Source organism: Callionymus lyra, chromosome 13, assembly GCF_982586985.1.
Source record: "Callionymus lyra chromosome 13, fCalLyr1.hap1.1, whole genome shotgun sequence".
Taxonomy (NCBI): domain Eukaryota; kingdom Metazoa; phylum Chordata; class Actinopteri; order Syngnathiformes; family Callionymidae; genus Callionymus; species Callionymus lyra.
The window spans coordinates 18,487,824-18,510,601 of NC_141830.1; the positions used below are offsets into that span (position 1 = coordinate 18,487,824).

The 22,778-nt window shown below is 37.7% G+C and overlaps 1 protein-coding gene across 4 annotated transcripts in view; it reads left to right on the plus strand.

Moving 5' to 3' along the window:
• The window catches only part of cadm4 (cell adhesion molecule 4), a 239,743-nt gene extending 217,350 nt beyond the window's left edge, over positions 1-22,393 (plus strand). For 2 of the 4 annotated variants that reach the window (XM_087804976.1, XM_087804975.1), the window contains exons 7-9: positions 12,868-12,981; positions 16,834-16,962; positions 19,699-22,393. In XM_087804976.1, coding sequence (XP_087661102.1) covers positions 12,868-12,981; positions 16,834-16,962; positions 19,699-19,808 — 353 coding nt within the window. In that variant the 3' untranslated portion in view covers positions 19,809-22,393. Of the gene's footprint in view, positions 1-12,867; positions 12,982-16,833; positions 16,963-19,273; positions 19,345-19,698 lie in introns of all 4 variants that reach the window. The other 2 variants (XM_087804978.1, XM_087804979.1) reach the window with 2 other exon arrangements.
• Positions 22,394-22,778: the final 385 nt, after the last annotated feature.

Consider the following 22,778-nt stretch of genomic DNA (forward strand, 5'->3'; position numbering starts at 1 on the left):
TTGGTTTTCATTGAAGCATGTGGCAATAAGTAAGTAAAATTCGGCAGTATATGTACTATTTTTCCCACATTGGGGATATTTGAGATTGTACAGCCCGTCCAGGAGTAACTAACAGAAATACAAAAATAACAGAAATGCTGAGGCAGCAGCGTTCGTGTGGCGGAACCTTTGCAGATGAGAAGGAACACATGAGGAAACCAAGGTGGTGGAAATAAAAATGAAAATCATTGTGATGACATTAAAGCATCTCCTTAAATAGGTTGACTCATAATGGTTGCTTCTTTCTATTAAGTGAAGACAAACTAGTTTGACATTTTGAAAAGCTGTTTCACTATTCGTGTGTAATCTGCTTTTTTTTTTGATGCGGCCTAATTACTCGCTCAGGGCTGTCAATCAGCAGGTCTTGCCCTTTTCATCCTCTGCCCCCCTGCTGGTTGCCCCTGCCATTACACCCCTGACACCTGGGATGGGAATCAGATGCCTCGGGGGGGGGGGAATTGTAGACTAGATATCTGGCGCAGCAGAGCCCCCGCATCCATCCATTACTCTTTTCTGATTCTGTCTCAGAGAGCACAGAATCAGGAATCACACTCTTTCTGTACAACAACATCAAGCATCAAACGACACTTATAATTGAACCCTTCCACGGGCATCAAGGGTGTCAACGGTGACAAGATGAAAGGTGCCATCCCCACCTACTCCTCTCTCCCTCACTCCCTAGTGTGTAAGGTTAGACAAGTCGAGCTTTGATGTGCGTTACCACCTCTGTTGAGAAATGCATTTTCTCACCACCTCCACTTCTTAGCTTCCTTCTCACATTTCTTACTGTATTCTGCTCTTAAATTTCATCATTCATCCTCTTGATTTCACTTAGGTGTCTTCACTGATCTTTAATTAGGTCTCTCTTACTGGTACGCTTAATTTGGTTTAGTTTCGTATCCTGGCGATTGAAGAATAAAGGATTGCGATCTACCCATAATGCAACACAAGAGTAGTATCAAAGAACTTGTTATTGTTGTAAAGACAAACCCTCTTATCTTTTAAGAGCTAGTGTGAGGAGGACTACTGCCTTGAGAGGTGATTACAAAGAATGTAGTCATGTGGCGTCAATGTTAAAACACGAATTAGTTAAAGGGCAACTAATATGTTGATTTAAGTGCATCTTTTGATCTTGGACCTCTATTGTATCATCAGTATGTGTCTGTTTTCATTGATCTATTTACATTAGAAAATGTGCTTAAGCCCCGCCCACTGAAAATGCTTTGTTTTTCTGGAGATAAAATCTTGTTTACCATAAGACTCCTGTGTTGTTCTCGTGTTATCTTGACGTTTTAAGTATATATTTTATTGGGTATTGTTTTGATTGTTTAAGCGCTTTGTGACCCTGGTCTGGAAAAGCTCTCAACAAATATAAATTACTTACTTACTTACTTTAAAAGACAGTTGCATTTTCCAGCAACAGAAAAAACTATATTGAATCCAATAAACTCTTGATAAAAACCATGGAACATTACTTATCAGTGATGAAAAGAAAAGCAGAGAGAGATGGCGATAATGAGACAAACCAAAATCCCCTTAAAGCTAACATGAGAAATAGGATTTGTATGTAGTGTAGGCTTTACTGTTGGTGACGGTTGGAGACGTTGAAGGACCAGTGTGTTTACTGTGACTCAAAACATGGGCAGCTGACCTTATGAAGCTTAATAAAACAACGCGTCACTTCAAACCTTTGCACATCTATCCTGTTGATAAACTGCTTGAGAGCGAAAAAAGAGTTTAATATCACCGACAATCATCCTGCTTTGGGAAAGCTACTTCAGTGAACTAGCAACGCTAGCACAGCACAACTTGTTTTATTCCTTTTTGTTTTATTTATTGGGCTCCTGAGTTGCTGATTAATTTAAATGCATTTATTTCATTTTATTTTTCAGAAATAATTGTTTCAATTTAATATAACAAAAATCGTTAATTGTTTGAAGATTCAGTTTTTATTATTATTTCAGGCAATTTGAGGAAGTTCTTTTTTTATAACAAATTATACGATTCACAGCTGTGGGAGGGTTGAGGCACAAAATGATTTCTTTTCTTCCTAAGGTGGGCATGCGGGGGGAATACATAAAACGAAATTTGAGAGGTACATAAGTAAGCTTTATTTGTAAAGCATCTTTCACATTGCACTAGTTTCTAGTCTGTGTGTCCAGACTGTTCGGTGTAGCAGCAGAGGACCAGAGAGTCAAGATGCCACAATTTAGGATATAGAGGAGGCAGTGGGCTCAAACAGAAGGCCAGGAACTCAACTTTATTTTTTTTACTGGGTCTTCAAAAGACTTGAACCAGCAACCACTCACATAAAGCAGAAACCTTGTGAGAATAGAATTCTTATGCTCTTCTGAGTTAATCTTGGTTCACATAAGCAAAACAAACATGTTCATGTATTGAAGGGTTTGGTCATCTTTTATTGCATAGTGATGTAAACACAACATAGGATAATAATCAATAGAAAAACATAACCGATGACTATGTTTGTCAGAATGTATTTCCAAGCCGTATGAGTTTGACTTGACAAAAGAATCTCTCGCATAAGATCATGTTTGCAGTTCTCTATTAGCTCACTTCTATAGAATCCTTTAGCAATCCTACTTCAACTGTGTCCTTGATGTGCATGAAGTGTAACATCTTATCCAAAGAGCTTCAAATTGATGATTCACTCGTCATTTTAATCTGGATAAGAGTCAAAGTCACTTCAACTCGCGTCATGAGTTAATCCTCCGTAGAGCTTGTGTACAATCAAATGTTTGTCTGCGTTTTTAACATGTCACAACCTTGTTTCACTGTGTGGCCAATGGAAATAAAGCTTGGGAGATCATAGATTGTGGCGCGTCACGTTGTGTTGATTAAACGAGAAACGAGTCAGTCAATAAAGATAATGTCCAGCAGTCTAATCCACCTAAGTGATTATCATCTGACTCATGACTCATTCTTTCATCATGGAAAAATATTCTTCTATTGACCAACTACCTACATTTAGGACTAGCCCGTACCAGCAACTGTCTCGTTCCTGTCTTTGTTGTTCTTCCCAATTCAAAGGGATGTAATTGGTGTTTGCTTTAATAACCTTCATAGAGATATTATTTGTTTTCCATTCATTAGGATTTCAAGCGTTGTTTTTGTTGTTTCATTCAATATTAATAAGGGGAATGAATTTGTGAGGTCTAGGAATGACTGGAATACAACAGAACATGGAATAAAAAAAACTAAATATGGGCAACATCCTGGAGCAGGATGAAGAAGTCCTGAAGTAGCATCAGTCCATACAGACGAGCTGTAGATCATTGACCTGGAAGACTGAGAATGTTTTTGTTAAAGCTGCTTTCTTCTCATTGAAATCACAGACGTTTGCCAGAAAGATTGTTTGCTGCACCATGAACATGTCCCCAGAAGAGTCAGACATGTTGAATTCAGAGCTCAGAAAAAGTGGTTTTGTCCAAATTGACTTTCAAAATAGTCAGTCAAGCTGATACTTCATGTTGATATTGTGTAGTAATCGTAGTCCTGATAGTGTTTTCTTAAAACCCTGGAGCTGAAGAAGTCATTGCACTTCTGTGCGTCGCCATCTTGTAAAGAGGAAATCATTATACGAGTGAATCTTGACTTTTTTCGCAATCTTGGCGAGTGGGAATTTCTTATCTTCCGTCCTTAAATGACAGGGTAGATAGGTGATGCCGAAGAGAAATACATTATAGCGGAAATTTTCTTCAATCAGATACATTTTTATCTACTTTTAAGATAATGTTAAAAAAAATAACTACCAGATGTGCTGGTGAAAAAGGTGCTGAGGATCCTGTGATCTCTCCACTTCCCCTCTGACAGTTTGTAGATCAACGAGACGAACTGCAGCCCAAAATACCTCAAAATTGTTGTGCGACTGGCCACTGTGGCTTTTTCTGCACTTTTCAAAATGTCAATTTTCCCCAAATTGAGCAGACAGCTTGTTGAGAATCCAATTTCTTCAAGTCTCTGACAGCGAGACCGCCCTCCATCATTCGGAGCCCGGCCATTAGCTCATCATCGTTTCTTCCCCTTTCACGCTAACTCCATGTTTTGCAGCCAGATAACAGGTTGGCCAGGTGAGAAGACAGGCCACAGAGTAACACACTTCCTTGATGTCCACCTCTTTACAGACTTAATTGTAGTTTGCCCGCCATTGATAGAGTATATTGGTGTAGTTCACTTTGAAACATATAATTTAAGCCAATCTTGCTGCTTTCTTGTGTCAATATTTGTTGAAACATTGCATTCACTAAATAATGTCTTGATGTTTATATGCTGAAGCTTTGTTTTCATCATAATTGTTTTTTCTTAATCTCTACCAAAACATTCCTGCATATCAATATTAACCAAGTTATATGTAACATATGTAATTTAAAAGGAAATTAACAAACTATCTAATAAAATGCCAAATATGTGATTCATGCTTCTATGGTTTCCTTTTTTATTTACATACATGTTATTATAGCTTCTATTTAGATTCTATAATCACAAATAGTGTTAGTTAGCTTGTAGTGGCTTAATAATTTGACTAAATATAAATCTTGAACATTTAATATTTCAAGAATGAAATATTTATTCGTTCATTTTCAACCACTTATTCTCGGGTTATAAGTTTGAAGAACGCGTTTCCAGACCTGGGTCACAAAGCGCTTAAACAATCAAAACAATATTCAATAAAATATATACTTAAAAGGTCAAGACACAGAGAACAACACAGGAGTCTAAGAGAATCAGGGAAAAGCCTGCACAAATGTCTTCAGATATTTCTTCAAGGAGGCAGTGGACTTCTTATGGGACAGAGGGTTGAGAGGCTGGGGGAACCCCTGAACAGGTCACTAGTCTGTCTCTGAGACACACTCATCAACACACACTCACACCTACAGATAACTTAAGAGTTCATCCAATGTATGTTACTGGACTGGAGCTGTGTGACCCACAAATAATCATCACTTACATCATGTTCCATTACTATATACACTTTTTGTCTCGGCTGACCGAGGATACAGAGAAAGAAACGCTCACTTCATGTCCGTTTTTTCCACATCACATCCCCCCCGAGATCACCCACCCTTGGTCCTGCTCTCAATCATCGTCTCCGCTCTCTTGTTCTTCGAGCCTGGTCTCTCTCTTTTGCTCCATCTCCTCCTCGTCCTCCTCCTCCTCTCTGACTGTTTATCACCTCGCCAGCAGCTTGGCCTCTGCTCCCACATTCCTGTCTCTCAGGAAAAAAAATGGCTGTCCAGGCTTTCGAAGAAACCATGAGGGAGTGCAAGTGAGGGATGAGAAGGTGGGAGCGAGAGAAAGGAAGATGTCTAAAGTCAAGGCGGGAAACAGCGGAATGAAAGAGGAAAGAGAGGGCGATGGAGGTCGAATGCAGGTTAACATGCAGTACCGCGGCCTGTCAGATGAGTTGAGTGTCAGGTTGTGTGAGCTCCCCGGGGGGGGGGGGGTTCCTGGAGTGTGCTGGAGGACGATGATCGCTGTTAAGCATGAGTCAGTGAGAAAGAAAAAAAAAACATTTTCACCACCAGGGCTTTTTCTAACCTTTTTCTCCTGTCAAAATCCCTTTTGTGAGAGTTATATCTACTGTCAGGAGATATATACCAAATACAAACCCAGGTAAAAGTGCCTATTCATCACTTTTTGAACGGAGACTAGTGCTGATGCGAAAAAGCTCCCGGGGGAAATATTAGCTTTGACAAACTGTATCACTTTTAAGTGATATTGAACCGGTCACTCTCTGTGTTTCTGTCGATGCCTTTTAAAAACCCTTTTTAGACGCTTTGAAGGATCTCTGTAAGTCATAACGCTTGAATACCTTTTAGTAATTATCTCACTGCTACAGTTTTGTATGTTTTTATCAATGGTATATTGATTTCATGGAAAGAAAAGTTTTATTAATAAAAAATAATAGACAGTGAGCAAAACAGCCAAACAACTAAAAACAATATAAGAACATTTTCAAATAATGTGAATAAAAGTAAGATGACAAATTCATTGACATATTTACACTCCTGGACTTTTATTATTCACCTTTTCTGAAAGTTGACAGGTCAGTGTCCAGGTGTTTTTAGCTGGTGTGTTAGTTAACTAAAACTAATGTTTCTTCATATATTTTTAAGACTAAATCACGTGAAATGACTTCTCACTAAGGTAACGTCAAAAACTAAACAAATGCACTCCAAACTTAACACGGAACTTGTTAAGTCTGACTCAGTTTTGAGAAATTAATACTTTTGTTTGTTTGTTTAGATCACATCAGTTTCAGCAAATTTACAAAGTGTACAATTGTACACTAAGTACTTAGTACTTACGTATAATCGTAGAATTTTCAACTACAAACTAAAGTTTTCAGCTGCAGTCAACCTAGTGAATTTAGAATTCAACAATTTTCAAACAATTTTAATCTGTATTTAAACCGTTTTCACTTGAAATGATGAATACAAGCCATTCAAACTGAAGGTTAAGCTTTTTTTCTGTAGTCATTTCTCAACTTCTGGGGTCGATGGAATGTTTGTGAAGATCGTACGCCACACACAGAAATGTGATTGGATCACTCTCAGGTCACATGCACACATGATGAAGCAACTCAAGATAAATGGAATTGTTGCTTTAGCTTTATCACTTTATCCTTGTGTGTTCAAGTTGTAATTCCTTTCTAAAGAAATCCAAGTGTGGCATTTTTTTTTGAAGTTGTTAAGTGTTCCACACAAATAACACAAAGATGAAAATGTAGTTTTTGACGTCAAAGGAAGCGAGGCTGGAGCTTTGCTTTATCTCAGTTGTAAATGAGAAAATGGATTCCTTAAAGTGTGTGCTTTTGTGATGAGTCTGCTTTTGAAAATCGGGAGAAATGCTGCAGATCGTCTGGAAAGAAAATGTTGTGTAATTGCAGCAAATATTAATGAATCAAAGAGCCAATAAAACACATTAGAATTGAAAGAGCAAGAAAAAAAAGGAGTAAAGAAAGAGGATCCATTATAAAACACCACTAGAGGGAAACCGACCAATATCTTTCTTTTGTACTCCACTGTGTTGATGGACTTGTTATCAGAGTCAGACAATTCATTCCGTCTGTAGGGACGGATAAAATCGTGAAGATGTTGTGTTATTTTGTGTTTATCTCAACAGCACTTGCGTATTCATGGAAGCTACAGAGGGAGGTCCGGAATACGTGGAACAAAACAAGGATGTGGAGCCACACTACACACAAAAGATGAATGCATATTAAAGTGCAACATTGTCCATCATCGCTTGCTTGGATGAAAGATCAGTAATTAATGGATCCAACTCTGCAGCAGATGCAAACACTTTGAAGAAAAGTGAGCAAAATAACAAGAATATGTGCCCTCAAGCTAGAAATGATAGTGGGAAGTAATCAGAAGAATACGTATCACGATACAGGGGCAACGATACGATGTATTGCGATATATTAAGATACTGTAGGAAAAAGATATTTTTCACTGGTGTTGCAGAATTTACAAACCGCATGACTGTTAACAAGGTAATAACTGCTTCCATTTTCTTTGAAACCGAAATATGGCTTTAAAATCTGCTGGAGATATTTGTAGAAAACAGAATTGTTATATTTTACACAAACACTATTTATATAAACCATAAAAATGTACTCTAACACAGAAAACTTTATTGGCAAAGCAAGCATGAAAAAATAAAATATTTTTTTAAGCGTTTTTTAAATAATCGATACAGTGCTATTGAATATAGATACAGTATCATTGGAAAGAACATCACAATATACACTATCAATAAAGTTATCAATCTTCTATCCAGAATCCATATGGCCACACTTGTTTAATTTTCTATTTTTCCTTGGCAGGCATTTGTTCAAAATTTTATTGCAAATGTACATTCAACATAACTGAAAGGGAATGTTTAGAGACTAAACATTGACCAGTGATCAGTCCGAAACACAGTCATGACTTCACAGCTTGACTTTGGATTTGAATGAATTAATGCCTGAGCCTCCGGATCCAAGGTATATTTATCCATTTTTACCATCGTTCATATATTTTAGCAAAATAGAGAACATTCTATGCTGTTTGAAACCAAACAATATGTTTAAAGATTCTCCATCTAGGACATTATCCAAGGAGGATGACCAATGACAAAAAAATATATTTTATTTTCTCTCCCGGGAAACCTTCTTGAAACTGAGTTTGCCTGTCGGATAATCAGAAATATACAATTTTGACTGCTTTCCTGTTAATGTTAATGTTTTCGACAAGGGTCAGAGGGAGAGAGAGAGCGATGCACATGTTGAGAAGTCACAATGTACGTCAAACCTTTCACCGATAAGTATCACCATATTTAAGTGACCAACTGTGGGAAATATATGTCAAAGGGTTTTCATGCCTCACAAACAGCAGGAGCCAGTTTAAGTGCTGCCTGGATGAATGAGAACCAGCACAAAGGTAAAGAAATGAAGAGAAACTTTCCTACTTCTCAGAAAAGAAGATGCAACATTAATTTATATATATATATATATGGAAGGTACATACTGTACAAATGTAAAGGGGACTATTATTGGCTGCTTTGTTGAGTTCAAGAGAAATTAATCTGTGTCCAGTTAATTAACGCCACTACCCCGGTTATTCATCCTGAGCCCTTACACTGACAACACACACATGCTCCTCTGCTCGCCCACAATTGAGCCGGAGGACTGCAGTGGAGGGATAACATACAGCATTTCATATTTGTCTGTAGTTCTAGTTGAAAGTAAAAACAATCACTGATACGAGGTTCAAGGAAACCTTTCAATGACCCGAGAGAATTTGTGAACAATGTGTTTCCCTTTCATGAAAGTTAAAGTAAGTAAGACAATGTAAAGAAAGAAAAGAAGAAGATGCCAGTTGGTTAATTATATTCAGGGACAACATGTAGACCAGAATAAATGTACACTTACTTCAGATATCCAAAGCTTTTTGGATTGTTTTAAGAGATCTGCTGTTTCACGAGTACACAGAGTATTCGAAACATCTGATTACAATTAATCCAACATTTAACAAGATGAGTCCTTTAAACAGAAACTGTTTATTCTCACAGTTTAAGTGATATAATTGTAGTATATGAGTGTTCTTTAAATCGGTTGTCACCAACCTACTTGGCCGTGAGACTTGTTACCGGGCCGCTCAGAAAGACCAAAATAAAATATTATTACTGCCTGAAAAGTGTTTATTTTAGAAAAAGAAAACAGATTTTCTCTGAAGTAACATTAGCGTGTGACTCTTGCAGGTCATTCTGTTTTATATATATATATATTTTATCTGAACATTAAGCCGTGAATATAATCCTAACATTTAACTGGCCCGCGGTACAAAAAAGGTTGTGGACAAAATGCTATCGCAGTGTTTTCCACGCACATGTTGAATGGCAAGTTTTCTGTTCTTAATATCTTTTATCTCTTATTTAGTTGTTTTTCATTCAGTAAACGCTGTAACTACGTTTCCGTACATTCCACACTACGATGAAGAGAAAGTGTATGTTTTTAAACTTAATCTTACATCAATTCACTGCAGTCAAGGTTCATTATTGTAAATGAGCTTCAATGATTGTGTAAACAAAAATTATTCATTCAGTGCAATTGAAAAGAGTTAATTTAGGTACAATATGTACAGTATGTATAGTTAATTGTGTTCATTATGTCACTAGTCAATGTGCAATACCATGCATTCTACATATGAATCATCCTCGATATATATTTATACATAAATAAATGTTTTGTAGATCATTCTGACTTAATAATTTTTATAAGAAACCCACATGATAAAAAAGTGTGAGCAACTCTGATCTAGAGTATAATTAATTAATTTAAAGTCATAGTGCTTTATTTCGGGTTGACAACACTGGGTTAACTAGTGTCAAAACTAAATGATCTTGTGTGTCTCCTGGGATGCATCAGCAACAAAGAACCATTATTTTTAGAGCAATCAGCCGCCCTTGTTATCTATCCTTCAGGTCAAATACCATTTTCACAAATGCATCGATCAAAACTCCCCAATGTTGCAAACAGGGAAACCCTAACCCCATACAAACTTGGTATATCACACTGATTGAGCATGATTTAACTTTAACGCAACATGCACGCAACCCTTGTAAAGTTATGAGATTGTGTAGGCAGCAAGATACCTCCTGCTAAGTCCAGAATCCAGAGGTCCAGCTCAGGCCCAAGTGTCAGGAAAGAAGTAGCAAAAAACATGAAAACTGCAAAAGGTTTGAACATCCAGCGGTTCCAAGCATAATACAGCAAGAGTTCGCTAAAAGCTTAATAAATATGTTGAGGATATTGTCAAATGTATTTCAGAAGAAATCAGAAAAAAACTGATTCCAAATATGTTTTCTTTTGAACATACACCACTTGTTTTTTGCACATATAAGCTTCGTGAAATAGTGCTGCGACTCTTGCAGTATACTTTTGAAGTACACTTCTGGCTATCAAACACCGGTATATGACTATGATAAAAGCAAATAAAACATGTTTTTTTTCCCCTCATGCTGTGGGCATTTGTCAGGCAGTTGCATATTCCACAACACTGTTTCAAACAACGCATTGGGACCAAATGAAAGGATTTTAGATGGACTTGTAAAACTATCTCTACTTTTGAACAAAGTACGCTGCTATTCAGTCGACATCAGAGAGGAAAGTACAAAAATAAAACATTCCTCTGAGAGCTTATGCGCTTCTTTCCTTTTCTATTCTTACATGCGTCTTATTATTCATCAAAGTATTTATCTAGTATTTATTTAATTTCTATCGCTGATTCCTTAATCTGGGTTTCAAGTGGTTGGAGTTTTCCAATCAACCTCTGTATGTTTCTGGACTAAAACCCTAAAAGAAAGCATGGGGGAGAAATTACAAACCCCTCACCAAATTACAAACCCCTCACCAAAAAAAACCTCAGGTTTTCCTGGACCAGATGGTCCCTCAAACACTGTGCGTCGTATTTTTCCATCATACTTTCTTTTTTTTTCTCCAGCATCCTTAAGAACTCTGCTCTTACAAGAGTGGAATGGGCTTTAAGAAAGTGTGAGGGGAGAGTTTTACTGCTGACATAAGAAGAGAACAAAAAGAGATTGATGATCTCAGGGCCAGTGGGAGAAAAGGGAAGAAGACGGTGAAACACTTACCAATAAATTACTCCTGAGCTGAAAGGGCAGTATGTATATAGGTGTGCTTCCGTAAGCCGCGAGTGTGCGGTAACAATTATGTATGTAGGCAATTTTGAACGAACACATGCTCTCATGCCACCGAGAACCAGCACAGAAGGTTCCCGCACAGACGGTTTGATGAAGTGACGTGTCGTGAAAGTGCTGATGCATCATCTCCTTTTTTTTTTTTCTCTCCCATTGTTTTAGTCTCTAAACGCAATATGAACTCCTCCCGCTCGAGCGTCTCCACCATTGATCCAGAGAACGTGTCGAGATCCAAGCTATCGCTCGTCAAGGGATGACACGTTTCCCTGTGTGGCGACCATCTCTGGGGAAAAAACGCATCTGTCACAGTTGGCGTCCCTGTCTCTACCGCTATCGTGCCACGGGGAAATGTGTCCACGATCGGAAATGTGTTCATATGTATTCTATTGGACACGGTAGATGAATGTCAGTCTGCCAGGTGGAATTCTCGTCTCGGTATCTGTGAAGATCGCCCGCCCCCACACTCGTGAATCTCCTCCTTGAACTGCCGATCAACTTGTGTATTCGTCGGCTACGAGCATAAATCGTCCGTGTTCCAGCCACGTGTCACTGCTTCCAATCGATCCCATTTCACACACGGTCAATTTAGGAAAATAATTAGTCACATTTGTCTCTGCTATTGGAATTGCATCAGACTCTACTTATCATTGCTGGGATGATTTTTCCTTCTTCGTGCCTTCACCTCCATCTTCAAACCCGTGATGTACTGTGTTTATCTCACACATAAGTTACTGTAGGAGGAGGAACATTCTTAAAGTTGTCATTGTTATTCCCCATCAGTCGATAAAACTTTTATTAATGGAAGGATAAAAGTACATTGATGCAAACTAAAATATTAATGTTATTCTTTATAAAAAATGTGCTTCTATCGATTCAAAACCTGAAAATAATTAATCATAACTATTATAAATGATTTTAAAAAATATTTAAAAACTAAATATTATACAACTCTATGGTTGACTCAACTAAATTGGCATTTTATTTAATATTTGAGACTTCATAGGTAAGAAAATGCAGACAAAAATTGGGGAAAAAATAAATAAATAAATTCAAGCCTAGTTTAAATCAATATTTTAAATACTTCAAACCTGTGTTGCAAAACTTTACCTCTTCAAAATTAAGGCGAGATAATGTTAAGACACAGATGTATGTAAGTAAGTAAGTAGGTAATTTTTATTTGTATAGCGCTTTTCCAGACCAGGGTCACAAAGCGCTTAAACAATCAAAACAATATTCCAGAAAATCAAGCAAAAGCCTGAACAAATAAAAACGTCTTAAGATGTTTCTTAAAGGAGTCAGTATATAAATTGCACAATAACAAACATGCAGTTAAGTAAAAAGAAACTAAAAGCAAAAGTTTTGCTGGTGTTGCAGAAAAAAGTTGTTTTTATAAACAAACACAAACCCATGTTAACAATGCCAACATAAGACATACAATTACAAAAACAATGAGAAATTAATAATAATGAATGTAAAAACGAATCTTGGAGTAAAACCATTTCTTTGCATCCTGTTTTGTCTTTTATGTGCTGCATTGTCTTTGTCTGAATGTCACCGCATGTTGTAGATAATAGCATTTTGTGTATGTGTGTGTCCGTCCTGTAGATAATGTCACTACCACGGTACCTCCCACTCGCACCACTCGCACCACCCAACCATTCACCTCCCGCCCCAGCACCCCAACCCCTTCCCCACCCATCCATGGCCAGGACCCAGAAGGTAACACACTTCCCATCTATCCGCTCGCCCTTCTCCGCTCTCCTCTGGTGTCTTCCACTCCCCTGCTGCGCTCAGGTGCACACTCACACACACACACACACACACACACACACACAAACAAATTTCCCCTGCAACTGTTATTTTTATTTGCCCTGTGCATAATCATGTCTGCAGATACTCGGGGAAAGCGCCACACACTTCTGCTTTCTTTCTTATCACGGGCGGTTTGATGCTAACCAACAAACTGCACTGTCAGCATTGTGTGCATGCAATGTGTGTTTCGTTATATCAGAGTGTGTGTTAGAGATTTCCCAAAGTGCCCGGCGGATATTATTAATGACTGTGTGTTAGGGGTTTAACATCAAACTTAAAGTGACAGCCGTTGCTTGAGGGTGCAGTAAACTCACTTCATCTTGCAATAAGATGCAAGAGTTGCAAAAAAAAAACACCCCATATATTACACTGTCATTAAACAAGACACCTTTTATCTTAACTGATGGCATTAAATATGTCTCATTACTTTTACGAAACACGCGTCTAGCTCTGGGAAATTAAAAAAATAAATGTGACAATAATGCTACGATGATGGCTTCTCGACGCGTGTCCTCCTGCCAGTATAGAACCCAACAGAACTAAACTACAGCAATAATGGAAATCTTGTGCTGAAGTGCACAGGAGGTGAAAAACAATTGGGTCATCAAATAAAAAATGGAAAAGTGCCTTCTGTTTAAACGTAGACACGGTTACTGTGAAATGCTCTTCTTCAGGTGCTTTGTCTTCTTCCGACTAATTTAATATTTACCATTCATTTTTGCAGTTATATGTTAACAGCCATAAATGGATAAAAATAAAATAATAAAAATTTAAGCAAAGGATGAACTGGTTTTTTTTTTTTAAATAATAATTTCACATACAAGTTTTTTTCTAATTAATGTGTTGATGAACCTCCTCAGTATTACTCCGCAAAGCCCCTCAGTATTACTACACAAAGCTTATCACTATTACTCCGCGAAGCTTATCAGTATTACTCCGCGAAGCTCCTCAGTATTACTTCACGAATCTTATCAGTATTACTCCGCGAAGCTCCCCAGTATTACTCCACGAAGCTCCTCATTATTACTCCGCAAAGCTCCTCAGTATTACTCCGCGAAGCTCCTCAGTATTACTCCACAAATCTCCTCAGTATTACTCCGCAAAGCTCCTCAGTATTACTCCGCGAAGCTCCTCAGTATTACTCCACAAAGCTCCTCAGTATTACTCCACGAAGCTCCTCAGTATTACTCCGCAAAGCTCCTCAGTATTACTCCGCGAAGCTCCTCAGTAGTACTCCACAAAGCTCCTCAGTATTACTCCGCAAAGCTCCTCAGTATTACTCCGCGAAGCTCCTCAGTATTACTCCACAAAGCTCCTCAGTATTACTCTGCGAAGCTCCTCAGTATTACTCCACAAAGTTCCTCAGTATTACTCCACGAAGCTCCTCAGTATTACTCCACAAAGCTCCTCAGTATTACTCCACAAAGCTCCTCAGTATTACTCTGCGAAGCTCCTCAGTATTACTCCACAAAGTTCCTCAGTATTACTCCATGAAGCTCCTCAGTATTACTCCACAAAGCTCCTCAGTATTACTCCACGAAGTACCTCAGTATTACTCCACAAATATACTCAGTATTACCCCATGAAGCTCCTCAGTATTACTCCAAATAGCTCCTTAGTATTACTCCGTTTCTCACATTTCCTTCAGCGCCTCCTTCCTTCATGTTTCTTAAAAGAAGGGAGTCGGTGTCTGGAGCTCAAGCTTCCTTTTTGATTCTCTGTGACTTCTTTTCCTTTACCATCTCTGACAGGTTGAGCTTGTTCACCCTCAGGGCATTGTCGGAATCAGAAAGTATCATCCTTTGTGTTCTTAAGTTCTTAATTCACTCAAACCTTTTTTTGTACCCAAATCCGAGAACACGTCCTTGGAAACTTTTTTTCTGAACCATTGGTGGAATTTCTTTAATTCCCAACAAAAACATAAAGGATCACTCATATTCAGTATTAGTCATGGCTCTGTGGTTCATTCAGTACCTCCCCCTCTACTGCAGGGGGCAACAGTGAACAAACACTATCCTTTTTAATTAATTAGTGTAACAAAAAAATACTTGTGCGCATATTTAATTAATATTTACTTGATGTGAAACAGTATTTTATTAATCTTTTGCATCTTATATTCTATGAAAAATTGATGTGATGATGTTTGAAAGTAGCGAGTATAAAAATGAGAAGAACTTCTCTACTATGATGTATATATTTATAAATATGGCAACAAAAAGACTAACAAAATATTCTAATTGATCTTCTGTTATGAACTGACTTTAATGACACCTTCATCTTTTCTATACAGTAGTTAGGTGGAGAACAAGAGCAAGTTCTAAGTAGTATGAGTTGATTATATTAGTATATTAAGAATGAACAACTACATACTGAGCAACATTTGGATCCATGTCGTGGAGGTTCTTTCAACTTGAATAGATCGTGGTTATTCAACTGTATTTCATCGGTTTTCAGTCGTCAACTCCTACACTTCATATCCGGTCTTTACCTGAATCAAAGCGGATATAAATGATTCATGTTTTAATTCCACACTGTGAAGGTGCAGGAGCTTCTGCAATGACTCAGTGTCCTTGGCTCCGATTGGCTCCCTGCCCTCCTCTACACAACGCTTTCTATTATTCGTTGATCCACTTCAAGTCTCGCTGCTAGATTTGAGTTTGAATTTGAACTGTTCCTGTTTCAAATACTGTTCATCGATTCCGATTCTTTTCAACGATTCGTCAGATTATTGTATGCAACTCAATTACCTTGAATACACTCACAACCAAGAGATTGATAACGTTAAAAGTCCTATTTAAGCTTTTTATTACGCCTGCAACGTTACAGACGAGCACCATGGAGGCGTCCGGATGGATGGACAAAGATGAAGACGAAGACAACCGAGCATCAGTCACTACATTAAAATGAAAATACACTTCTGCCTATAATTCTAAAAACAGACAGATTACTCTGTAAATAATCCCAACCGTAAATCAAAGAAAAGACAATGAGTGAAATGAATTATGTGTGAACTATCAATTTAATTAAGTAAACTGGATGTACATTTTTTAAGTTAACATAATTTTTTATATATATATCTATTATTCTTTTTATATATAAGATACTTTGGAGTATTTTTCATGTGTTAGTTGGACACATTTAGCTCTGACAGGTTTTATTTACTCGTGTTTGTCGTATTCAGCGACATGTTCAACATTTTGAAGACCTCAGAGAAAGAGTCACGCATCAGTTTTAGATTTTTTTCTTCATCCAAAGTCTTATAACGGCAATTTTAAGCAATTTTCACAAACAACATTACAAGCCATTTATCTGTTTTTGCTCTTCTTATCTTATGACACTTCTTGGGGCAAATAGGAGGGTTTAATTTCCTGCTCTGAAGCTCTCAGGTGTAAATACACTCACAAGTTTCCCTGGTTTAGAAGAAAGTGCCTAGTCCTCTCTACCGCCGCTTTTCTCCACAGGGCTTTTAAAGAGCGTATTTTTTACTTCTTTATTCTTTCACATATCCCCCTCCGTTCCATCTTGGTGTTGTAATGAAAAGTGCTAATGCAACTTGGATGGAAGATATCGACTTCTCCTTCCTGCTGTCTCACTCACCCTCTTACACTCTTTTTTAATGCTTCTTCTTTTCTTCTGAGGTTCTTCCAAAATCTTCCAACCTTCTGGTTGAGATCCATCACTCTCTTAATCTCCCTCGCTGTGTCATGTACGCCACGTCTTCCTGGCCACTAAAGCTGTTTATCTTTGTCTGTTCCCAAGATCCTGGCGCAGTGGTGGAGACTCACAGTGCAGTGCCATATGCGGTGATAGGTGGCGTCCTTGCACTGCTGGTGTTTACCGTCATCTGTGTTCTCATCGTCACCATCTGGTGTTCTGTGCGACAGAAAGGTAACACAAGTACACACAAAATGCATGTGCTACTGTTATTATTTTTAATTGCCATTTTCTGTTTGAAGTTACATTTTGATTTCCAAATTTTAATTGATTTATTAATGCTTTAATGTTTTTAATGGTCAAAAAAGGGGTCAGTTATTCTAAGAATTTCCAATATAATTTGTTTTTGCTGCCGTCAATCCTTTGATCATGAAGCTCAACAACAACCATTAACAGTATATATTTGAAAGAATTCTTCTTTCACATTTCATTATTAATTGGTGGTAGCCAACCAAAACTATTGTTAGTAAATTGACTAAGTGTAAGTGCGTTTATAAAAGTAATATAGATTTATATTCCAAAAAGATGTGATCTTGTGAAAACAAGCACCATATGTGTATGTGAATTACATGAAATATCCACTTGGACATTTGTCCGACAGCATTGCATTTCTTTTTTTTTTCAGTTTAATGAAGAAACCTTCAGTTATCTGCTCATATAAGTATATAAAATACAATAATAATTCAAATATAATTCTGAATGAAGGCGTTAGACATTGGTGTTAGCAACATCATATAGAAGGCTGCCATCCCTGATGGATAACCTTGGCTGGTGGAAAACGTCGGTGTGGTCCTCATGTTTTATGGCTCCATGTAAGTGAAGCAGGACTCATCTGTTAAAAGAAACCTCCCAGTGTTTTCTATCTTTTAAAGTGCCCCCCGTATTGGCAGCATTTCTCTGACCAGCAACGCTGCCAAGCAATGATTCAGAGACTAGCGTGCCGAGCTATTGACCAGCCCCAGTTGTCAGTTCATATCTATCGGGGCTTGACCACCAATCAGAAGAAATGGATGTTTATAACTGGGCAACTTGTGCATTGTATTTGTGTCAAGTCAGCATTTATTTCAACAGTTTCAACATAGCTGCCATGCTTGGCCATAGATAAACTCCTTTTAAAATAAAAGCTGCACCAGTGAGCAGGTCAAGTCAGTATTATACTTAGTGTTATACTTAGTGCCATATACTTGTTCTACCCCCCAGGGAAGGAACCCTTGAGCTCACTAGTATTGTTTTGATTGTTAAAGCGCTTTGTGACCCTGGTCTCGAAAAGCGCTATATAAATATATATTACTTACTTACTTACTTACTTACTCAGTCATCCACACAGCATCTCAGTCACTCATGTATGTCTTTCATAGACATACGTGACCATCCTACTTCTTATCACATTTGTCACGGACAGTGGTAAACATTCGTCCCTGTTTTTAAACACCCGGACTGAGGCTAAAGGATAATTTATTTCAGCTTTGACTGGTAAAATGAATGGTTTAAGTTGTATTCTGTGGTCTCATGGCAGGTTGGGATACTTGTCATGGTGTTGAAGAAACACCATGACAAAAGTAAATATTATTTAGCTTTTGTTGACCAACCAAAGCTTGAATGTCAGTATGACATCGACAGGAACAACAAAAGTATTCGGTTGATTTATCTGAATTTATATAAATCTTCGCCCGTAGCCATTTGCTCAACCAAATATGAACACACCATGACATTTTTTAGATATTTATTATACAATTGTACCTGTTTTTTTAATCTTCATTTATGTGTTCCTCCTCAGAAAAAATAGAAGTTATGATCATGACAATTACTTTGAATTCATAACTTGCAAGCATTTTTTTAGACAACATTTTTTTATTGGATGTGGTATTCCATGTGGTCTTTAATGGTACCTATGTTGTCATGTCATGTGTTAAAAAATGCTTTTGAACGAGATATTCATTCATTCTGTGCAATTAATCCAAGTCAAAGAAACACTCCTGTTGTATTAAACAATACTTTTTAAGTGGATTTGGAGGCTTGTTAGACAAGAAAACTGTCACTACAGTATAAACGTCTTAGAATTTCACAAAATATTGAAACAGGGGTTTCAACCGTAACCTCACATCAGCGTTTCTAGACAGGCTCATCAATAGCAATGATTGGCCACAATGAAAAATGTTTCTCTATTAAAAAGGTTAATTTACAATAAGGGGTTTATTAACTTAAATCAATCCGACCGCCTCAATAGTGAAAAGGTTATTTGATTCGTTATTTCAGATCATTTCGAATCAACGAAGATCTTTAGAGACAAATTAACAAAAAGCCTTTCGAAATGGTTGAGGTCACACCGGGATGTTTTGTTTCTAAGTGATGACCATTCCACATCGTTCCAATTCATCTGACCTTTCATCCTCCCCTGTCTGCCAATCCCTCCTCCCACCCACTCCTCCCTCTCCCACCCACATCGTCTCGCACGTCCATCCACATTATTAATTCTGGCCGGCAGGCTCGTACCGAACCCGCGAGCCTATTCTTGCTTGGTATTGACCTAACAATTCCTAAATTAATCCCTCACCGGTATGTTTGTTGATAGTGTCATCTAATGCTATTTTAGTCAGAGAGAGAGAGAGTGACTTTTTTTGTCCATTCATTATGCACCGATCAGTTGTATCATTATTTTTGCTGTGACTTAATTGGATATTTTAGGCCCGCGGGGTAAAGACAGCTGATCACCTTGAAGTTAGATTATGTGAAAGTAATGAAGCTAGAAGGACCTAGAAGAAACTTTAAAAAAAAAAAAAAAAGGTGTTTTTACTGTTTGATAATTGAATGGATGGTTTTATACTGACCTTCAGCTTTTATACTTACGCCTCATCGCCTAACCCTCACCCCCGTTGTGTTCCCTACCTCTCTCCATCTCTCTTTCTTCAGGTTCCTATCTCACCCACGAGGCCAGCGGATTGGATGAACATGGCGAGGTCCAGGAAGCCTTTCTCAACGGGAACGACGCCAGCCAGGGCAAGAAGGAGTACCTTCTGTAGCCCCAATCTCTTTATTTGAACCCTCTCCTCTTCTTACCTCATCCCTTCATTTAGTCCTTCCCCAGTCTCCCCATTGACACACACACACACAAACACACACACACACACAACACGCCAGAGCGGGCAGCCTTGTGAAAACGACTACGTCCTGATACGGCGAGAAGCCAATCCATTTCACTCCACATCACACAGGAAACGAGAAAGAGCGAGCGACTATAGACCCACCAGCTATTAACGACTGTGCCATATACTGTAAGTCGGATGAATCTGGGGGGAAATGAAGGAAGAGAGGAGGGCTGACGGCGAAGCCGAAATGATGCCATAATTATTTTGATTGAGCGGAGAGTGCAGTCGCCAAAGTGGAAAGGGAATTAGAAGCAGATGACTGATATACATCCTCGCCTGGAGGGAATCGTTTATTTCACAAAGCTCAATATTCAGCAGCTCCAAGTGAGGTTGAGAAAGAGCGAGAGAGAACGCAGAAGGGATGTTGACCAGTGGCCGTAAAGTGTCTCGAAATGAATAATGCTTAGAAGTGCAAGCGATCCTTTCGGACACGCAGTAGTCATTCTTAATTCTTTAACAATCGTAGAGGGAGTGAGCACCATCTATACTTGTTTTAAACTTCTAATGTAACTAATTTTTAATTTGAAACTTTTATCAACTTTAAAAGTATTTTCTCAAATTTTTGTGGCCGATACATAGCTGCAGGGATGATGTTGCATTGATGGAAGACAATAGAATTATTCTTATGATGGTAGAAAATGGAGGTAGAAGATTTTCTAGGGTATTTTATAAAATATTTAAAGTGTCTCTTTGTCCATGATCAGAAAATCCTGATCCTGAAATCAAGGTTGTTGTCCCAAATCCTGCCCTTTCAAGACACTAAAGTGATGATATATTATTGATGTTAAATAGATGTGTGATCATCATGCATTCGTTAAAGAAATTGAAATTTTCAAATGGCCCTTTATTCACAAACAAGATCTAAATTTCACTCATTTTCTTTTCAAGTCGACTAAGGGTTGCGCTTATTTTAAGAGTGATCCATTCCTTTTTAGACTAACTGGGAGAAATGTATTTCCATGCTAATGTAGCGACAGGAGCTCAGTTGTCTTCATCTTCGTCCAACAAGTCACTTGAGAACATCCAAATATCTCCGTGGTGCTCGTCTGTTACGTCCATCTTGGTTTGAAGCCTCGACAGGATGATATTTTACGCTTTTTCGTAGCAAAGTCTAAAAGGCTTAAATGCTACATGGACACTCCGGGTAAATATAGCAAGAGCTCCCAGTGTAGACAATAGACTAAAACACTACTAAATTTTGGACGAACAGAAACTAAACCTTCAAATTTATTCTTGGTTGGCTTGTACCTGCAATCATTACCAGAGTCAGTATATCAATATATCAATATACTTTTTAAACAAATGTATAGAAACTTTCTTTTAAAAAAAAGAACGTTTTTCTATGGCTCTTGCTCTGCTCTTGCTCCGGACGTCTTTCTTATCCTGAAAACCACGCGCAAGAATTAAAATAAATGCTAAATTAATTGCAAAAACCTCTTCTTTTCTTTCCCCTGTAAAATGTTTGATTCAGAGTGGCACAGTTTTATTAAATTATATCCAGTGGTCCCTAATTGAATCCTGCATGAACAAATGACTCGCGAGCTCTTCTTCGCTTGCTTACCGTCTCCTCCTCTCTCGTTTTTCCCATCTGTTCTCTCTCTCTCTCGCTCTTTGTCTGTGCGGCGTAATGAAAGGATTAGTGTCGGGCCGTGCTCTAACGTAGAAGAAAGGAATATGACTTATGAAGGCATTAAAGAATAGCTTAATTATTTCCCAGCGTCATTAAGGGGATGAAAGGTTTAAGAAGGGCAGGGGGGCTGATAGTTCACAGAAGTGAGTGAAGGGAAAACATTTTTTACTGAACGATGCCGCACACATGCAGCACACACACATTTATACATACAGAAAATAGAAAAAAAAAACAAGTATACATATCTCTGAATTCTTTATTTGTATAGAAAATGAACATCAGAATAAATTAAGTGAAACTTTTAAAGACAAGAAACACTGTTTACTATTGAATATTGCAACTATACTAACAACTGACTTTAGCCTAGAAGCGAAAGCAAACAAACTACTGTCCAGTGATCTTTAAAGAAAAATGTTAAAAAGAACAAAAAAAATCTCTCTCTATATATATATAAATATATATACATCATTTGTCTTTATGATAAACAAGATTTATTTGAATAATTATGATAATTATTTGAACAAATATGATTGTTGTTACTGTTGTTATTATTATTGCTGTTGTTATTCTTACAAATGTAAATGTCAAAGAAATACAATTTTCATGGTTTTGTTTTTGGTTATGATGTAGAGAAATTCCTTTTTTCTTCCTTCCGCCTTTCTTCTCTTACCCAGTATTTCTCTCTTATTGTCTCTTGTGTCAAGTAGTCTCTTCCTCTCCCGTCCTTCATGGTTAATTTGAGCGTTCATGTGCCATTGTTGATATATAGCTAACTATTTCTTTGTAGGGAAACATTTGAAGCACGAGAAAATTAAAAAGCTGAAAAATGTGTTGGCAGTCAGTCTGTTTTTTTGTGTGGTGTGTGCTTATTTGTTTTTTTCCTTCTGTGTGTTTCGTACTGCGAGTACATCGGGGGACAGGTTCAATTCCAGTTCAGGGGTTGAGTAGAATTTATACTTATTCATCCTACAGTAAGTTCACATACGAAACAAAATGGTGGCAGTACAATAAACAGTAACAGTGAAAAATATCACAATATACGACTATATACAGTAGAAGTGCAAAATGATTTGGTAAGAGAAGCTTCTGTCCATCCAAGATGTCTCCTGCCTCTTGCTACATGAAAGTCATATATTATTTTCATTGTATTACATTCTGTTGCCGTCAGAAAATAGGTTGTAGTTCTCCTAGTTAAGGAAATAATATTTTGGGGG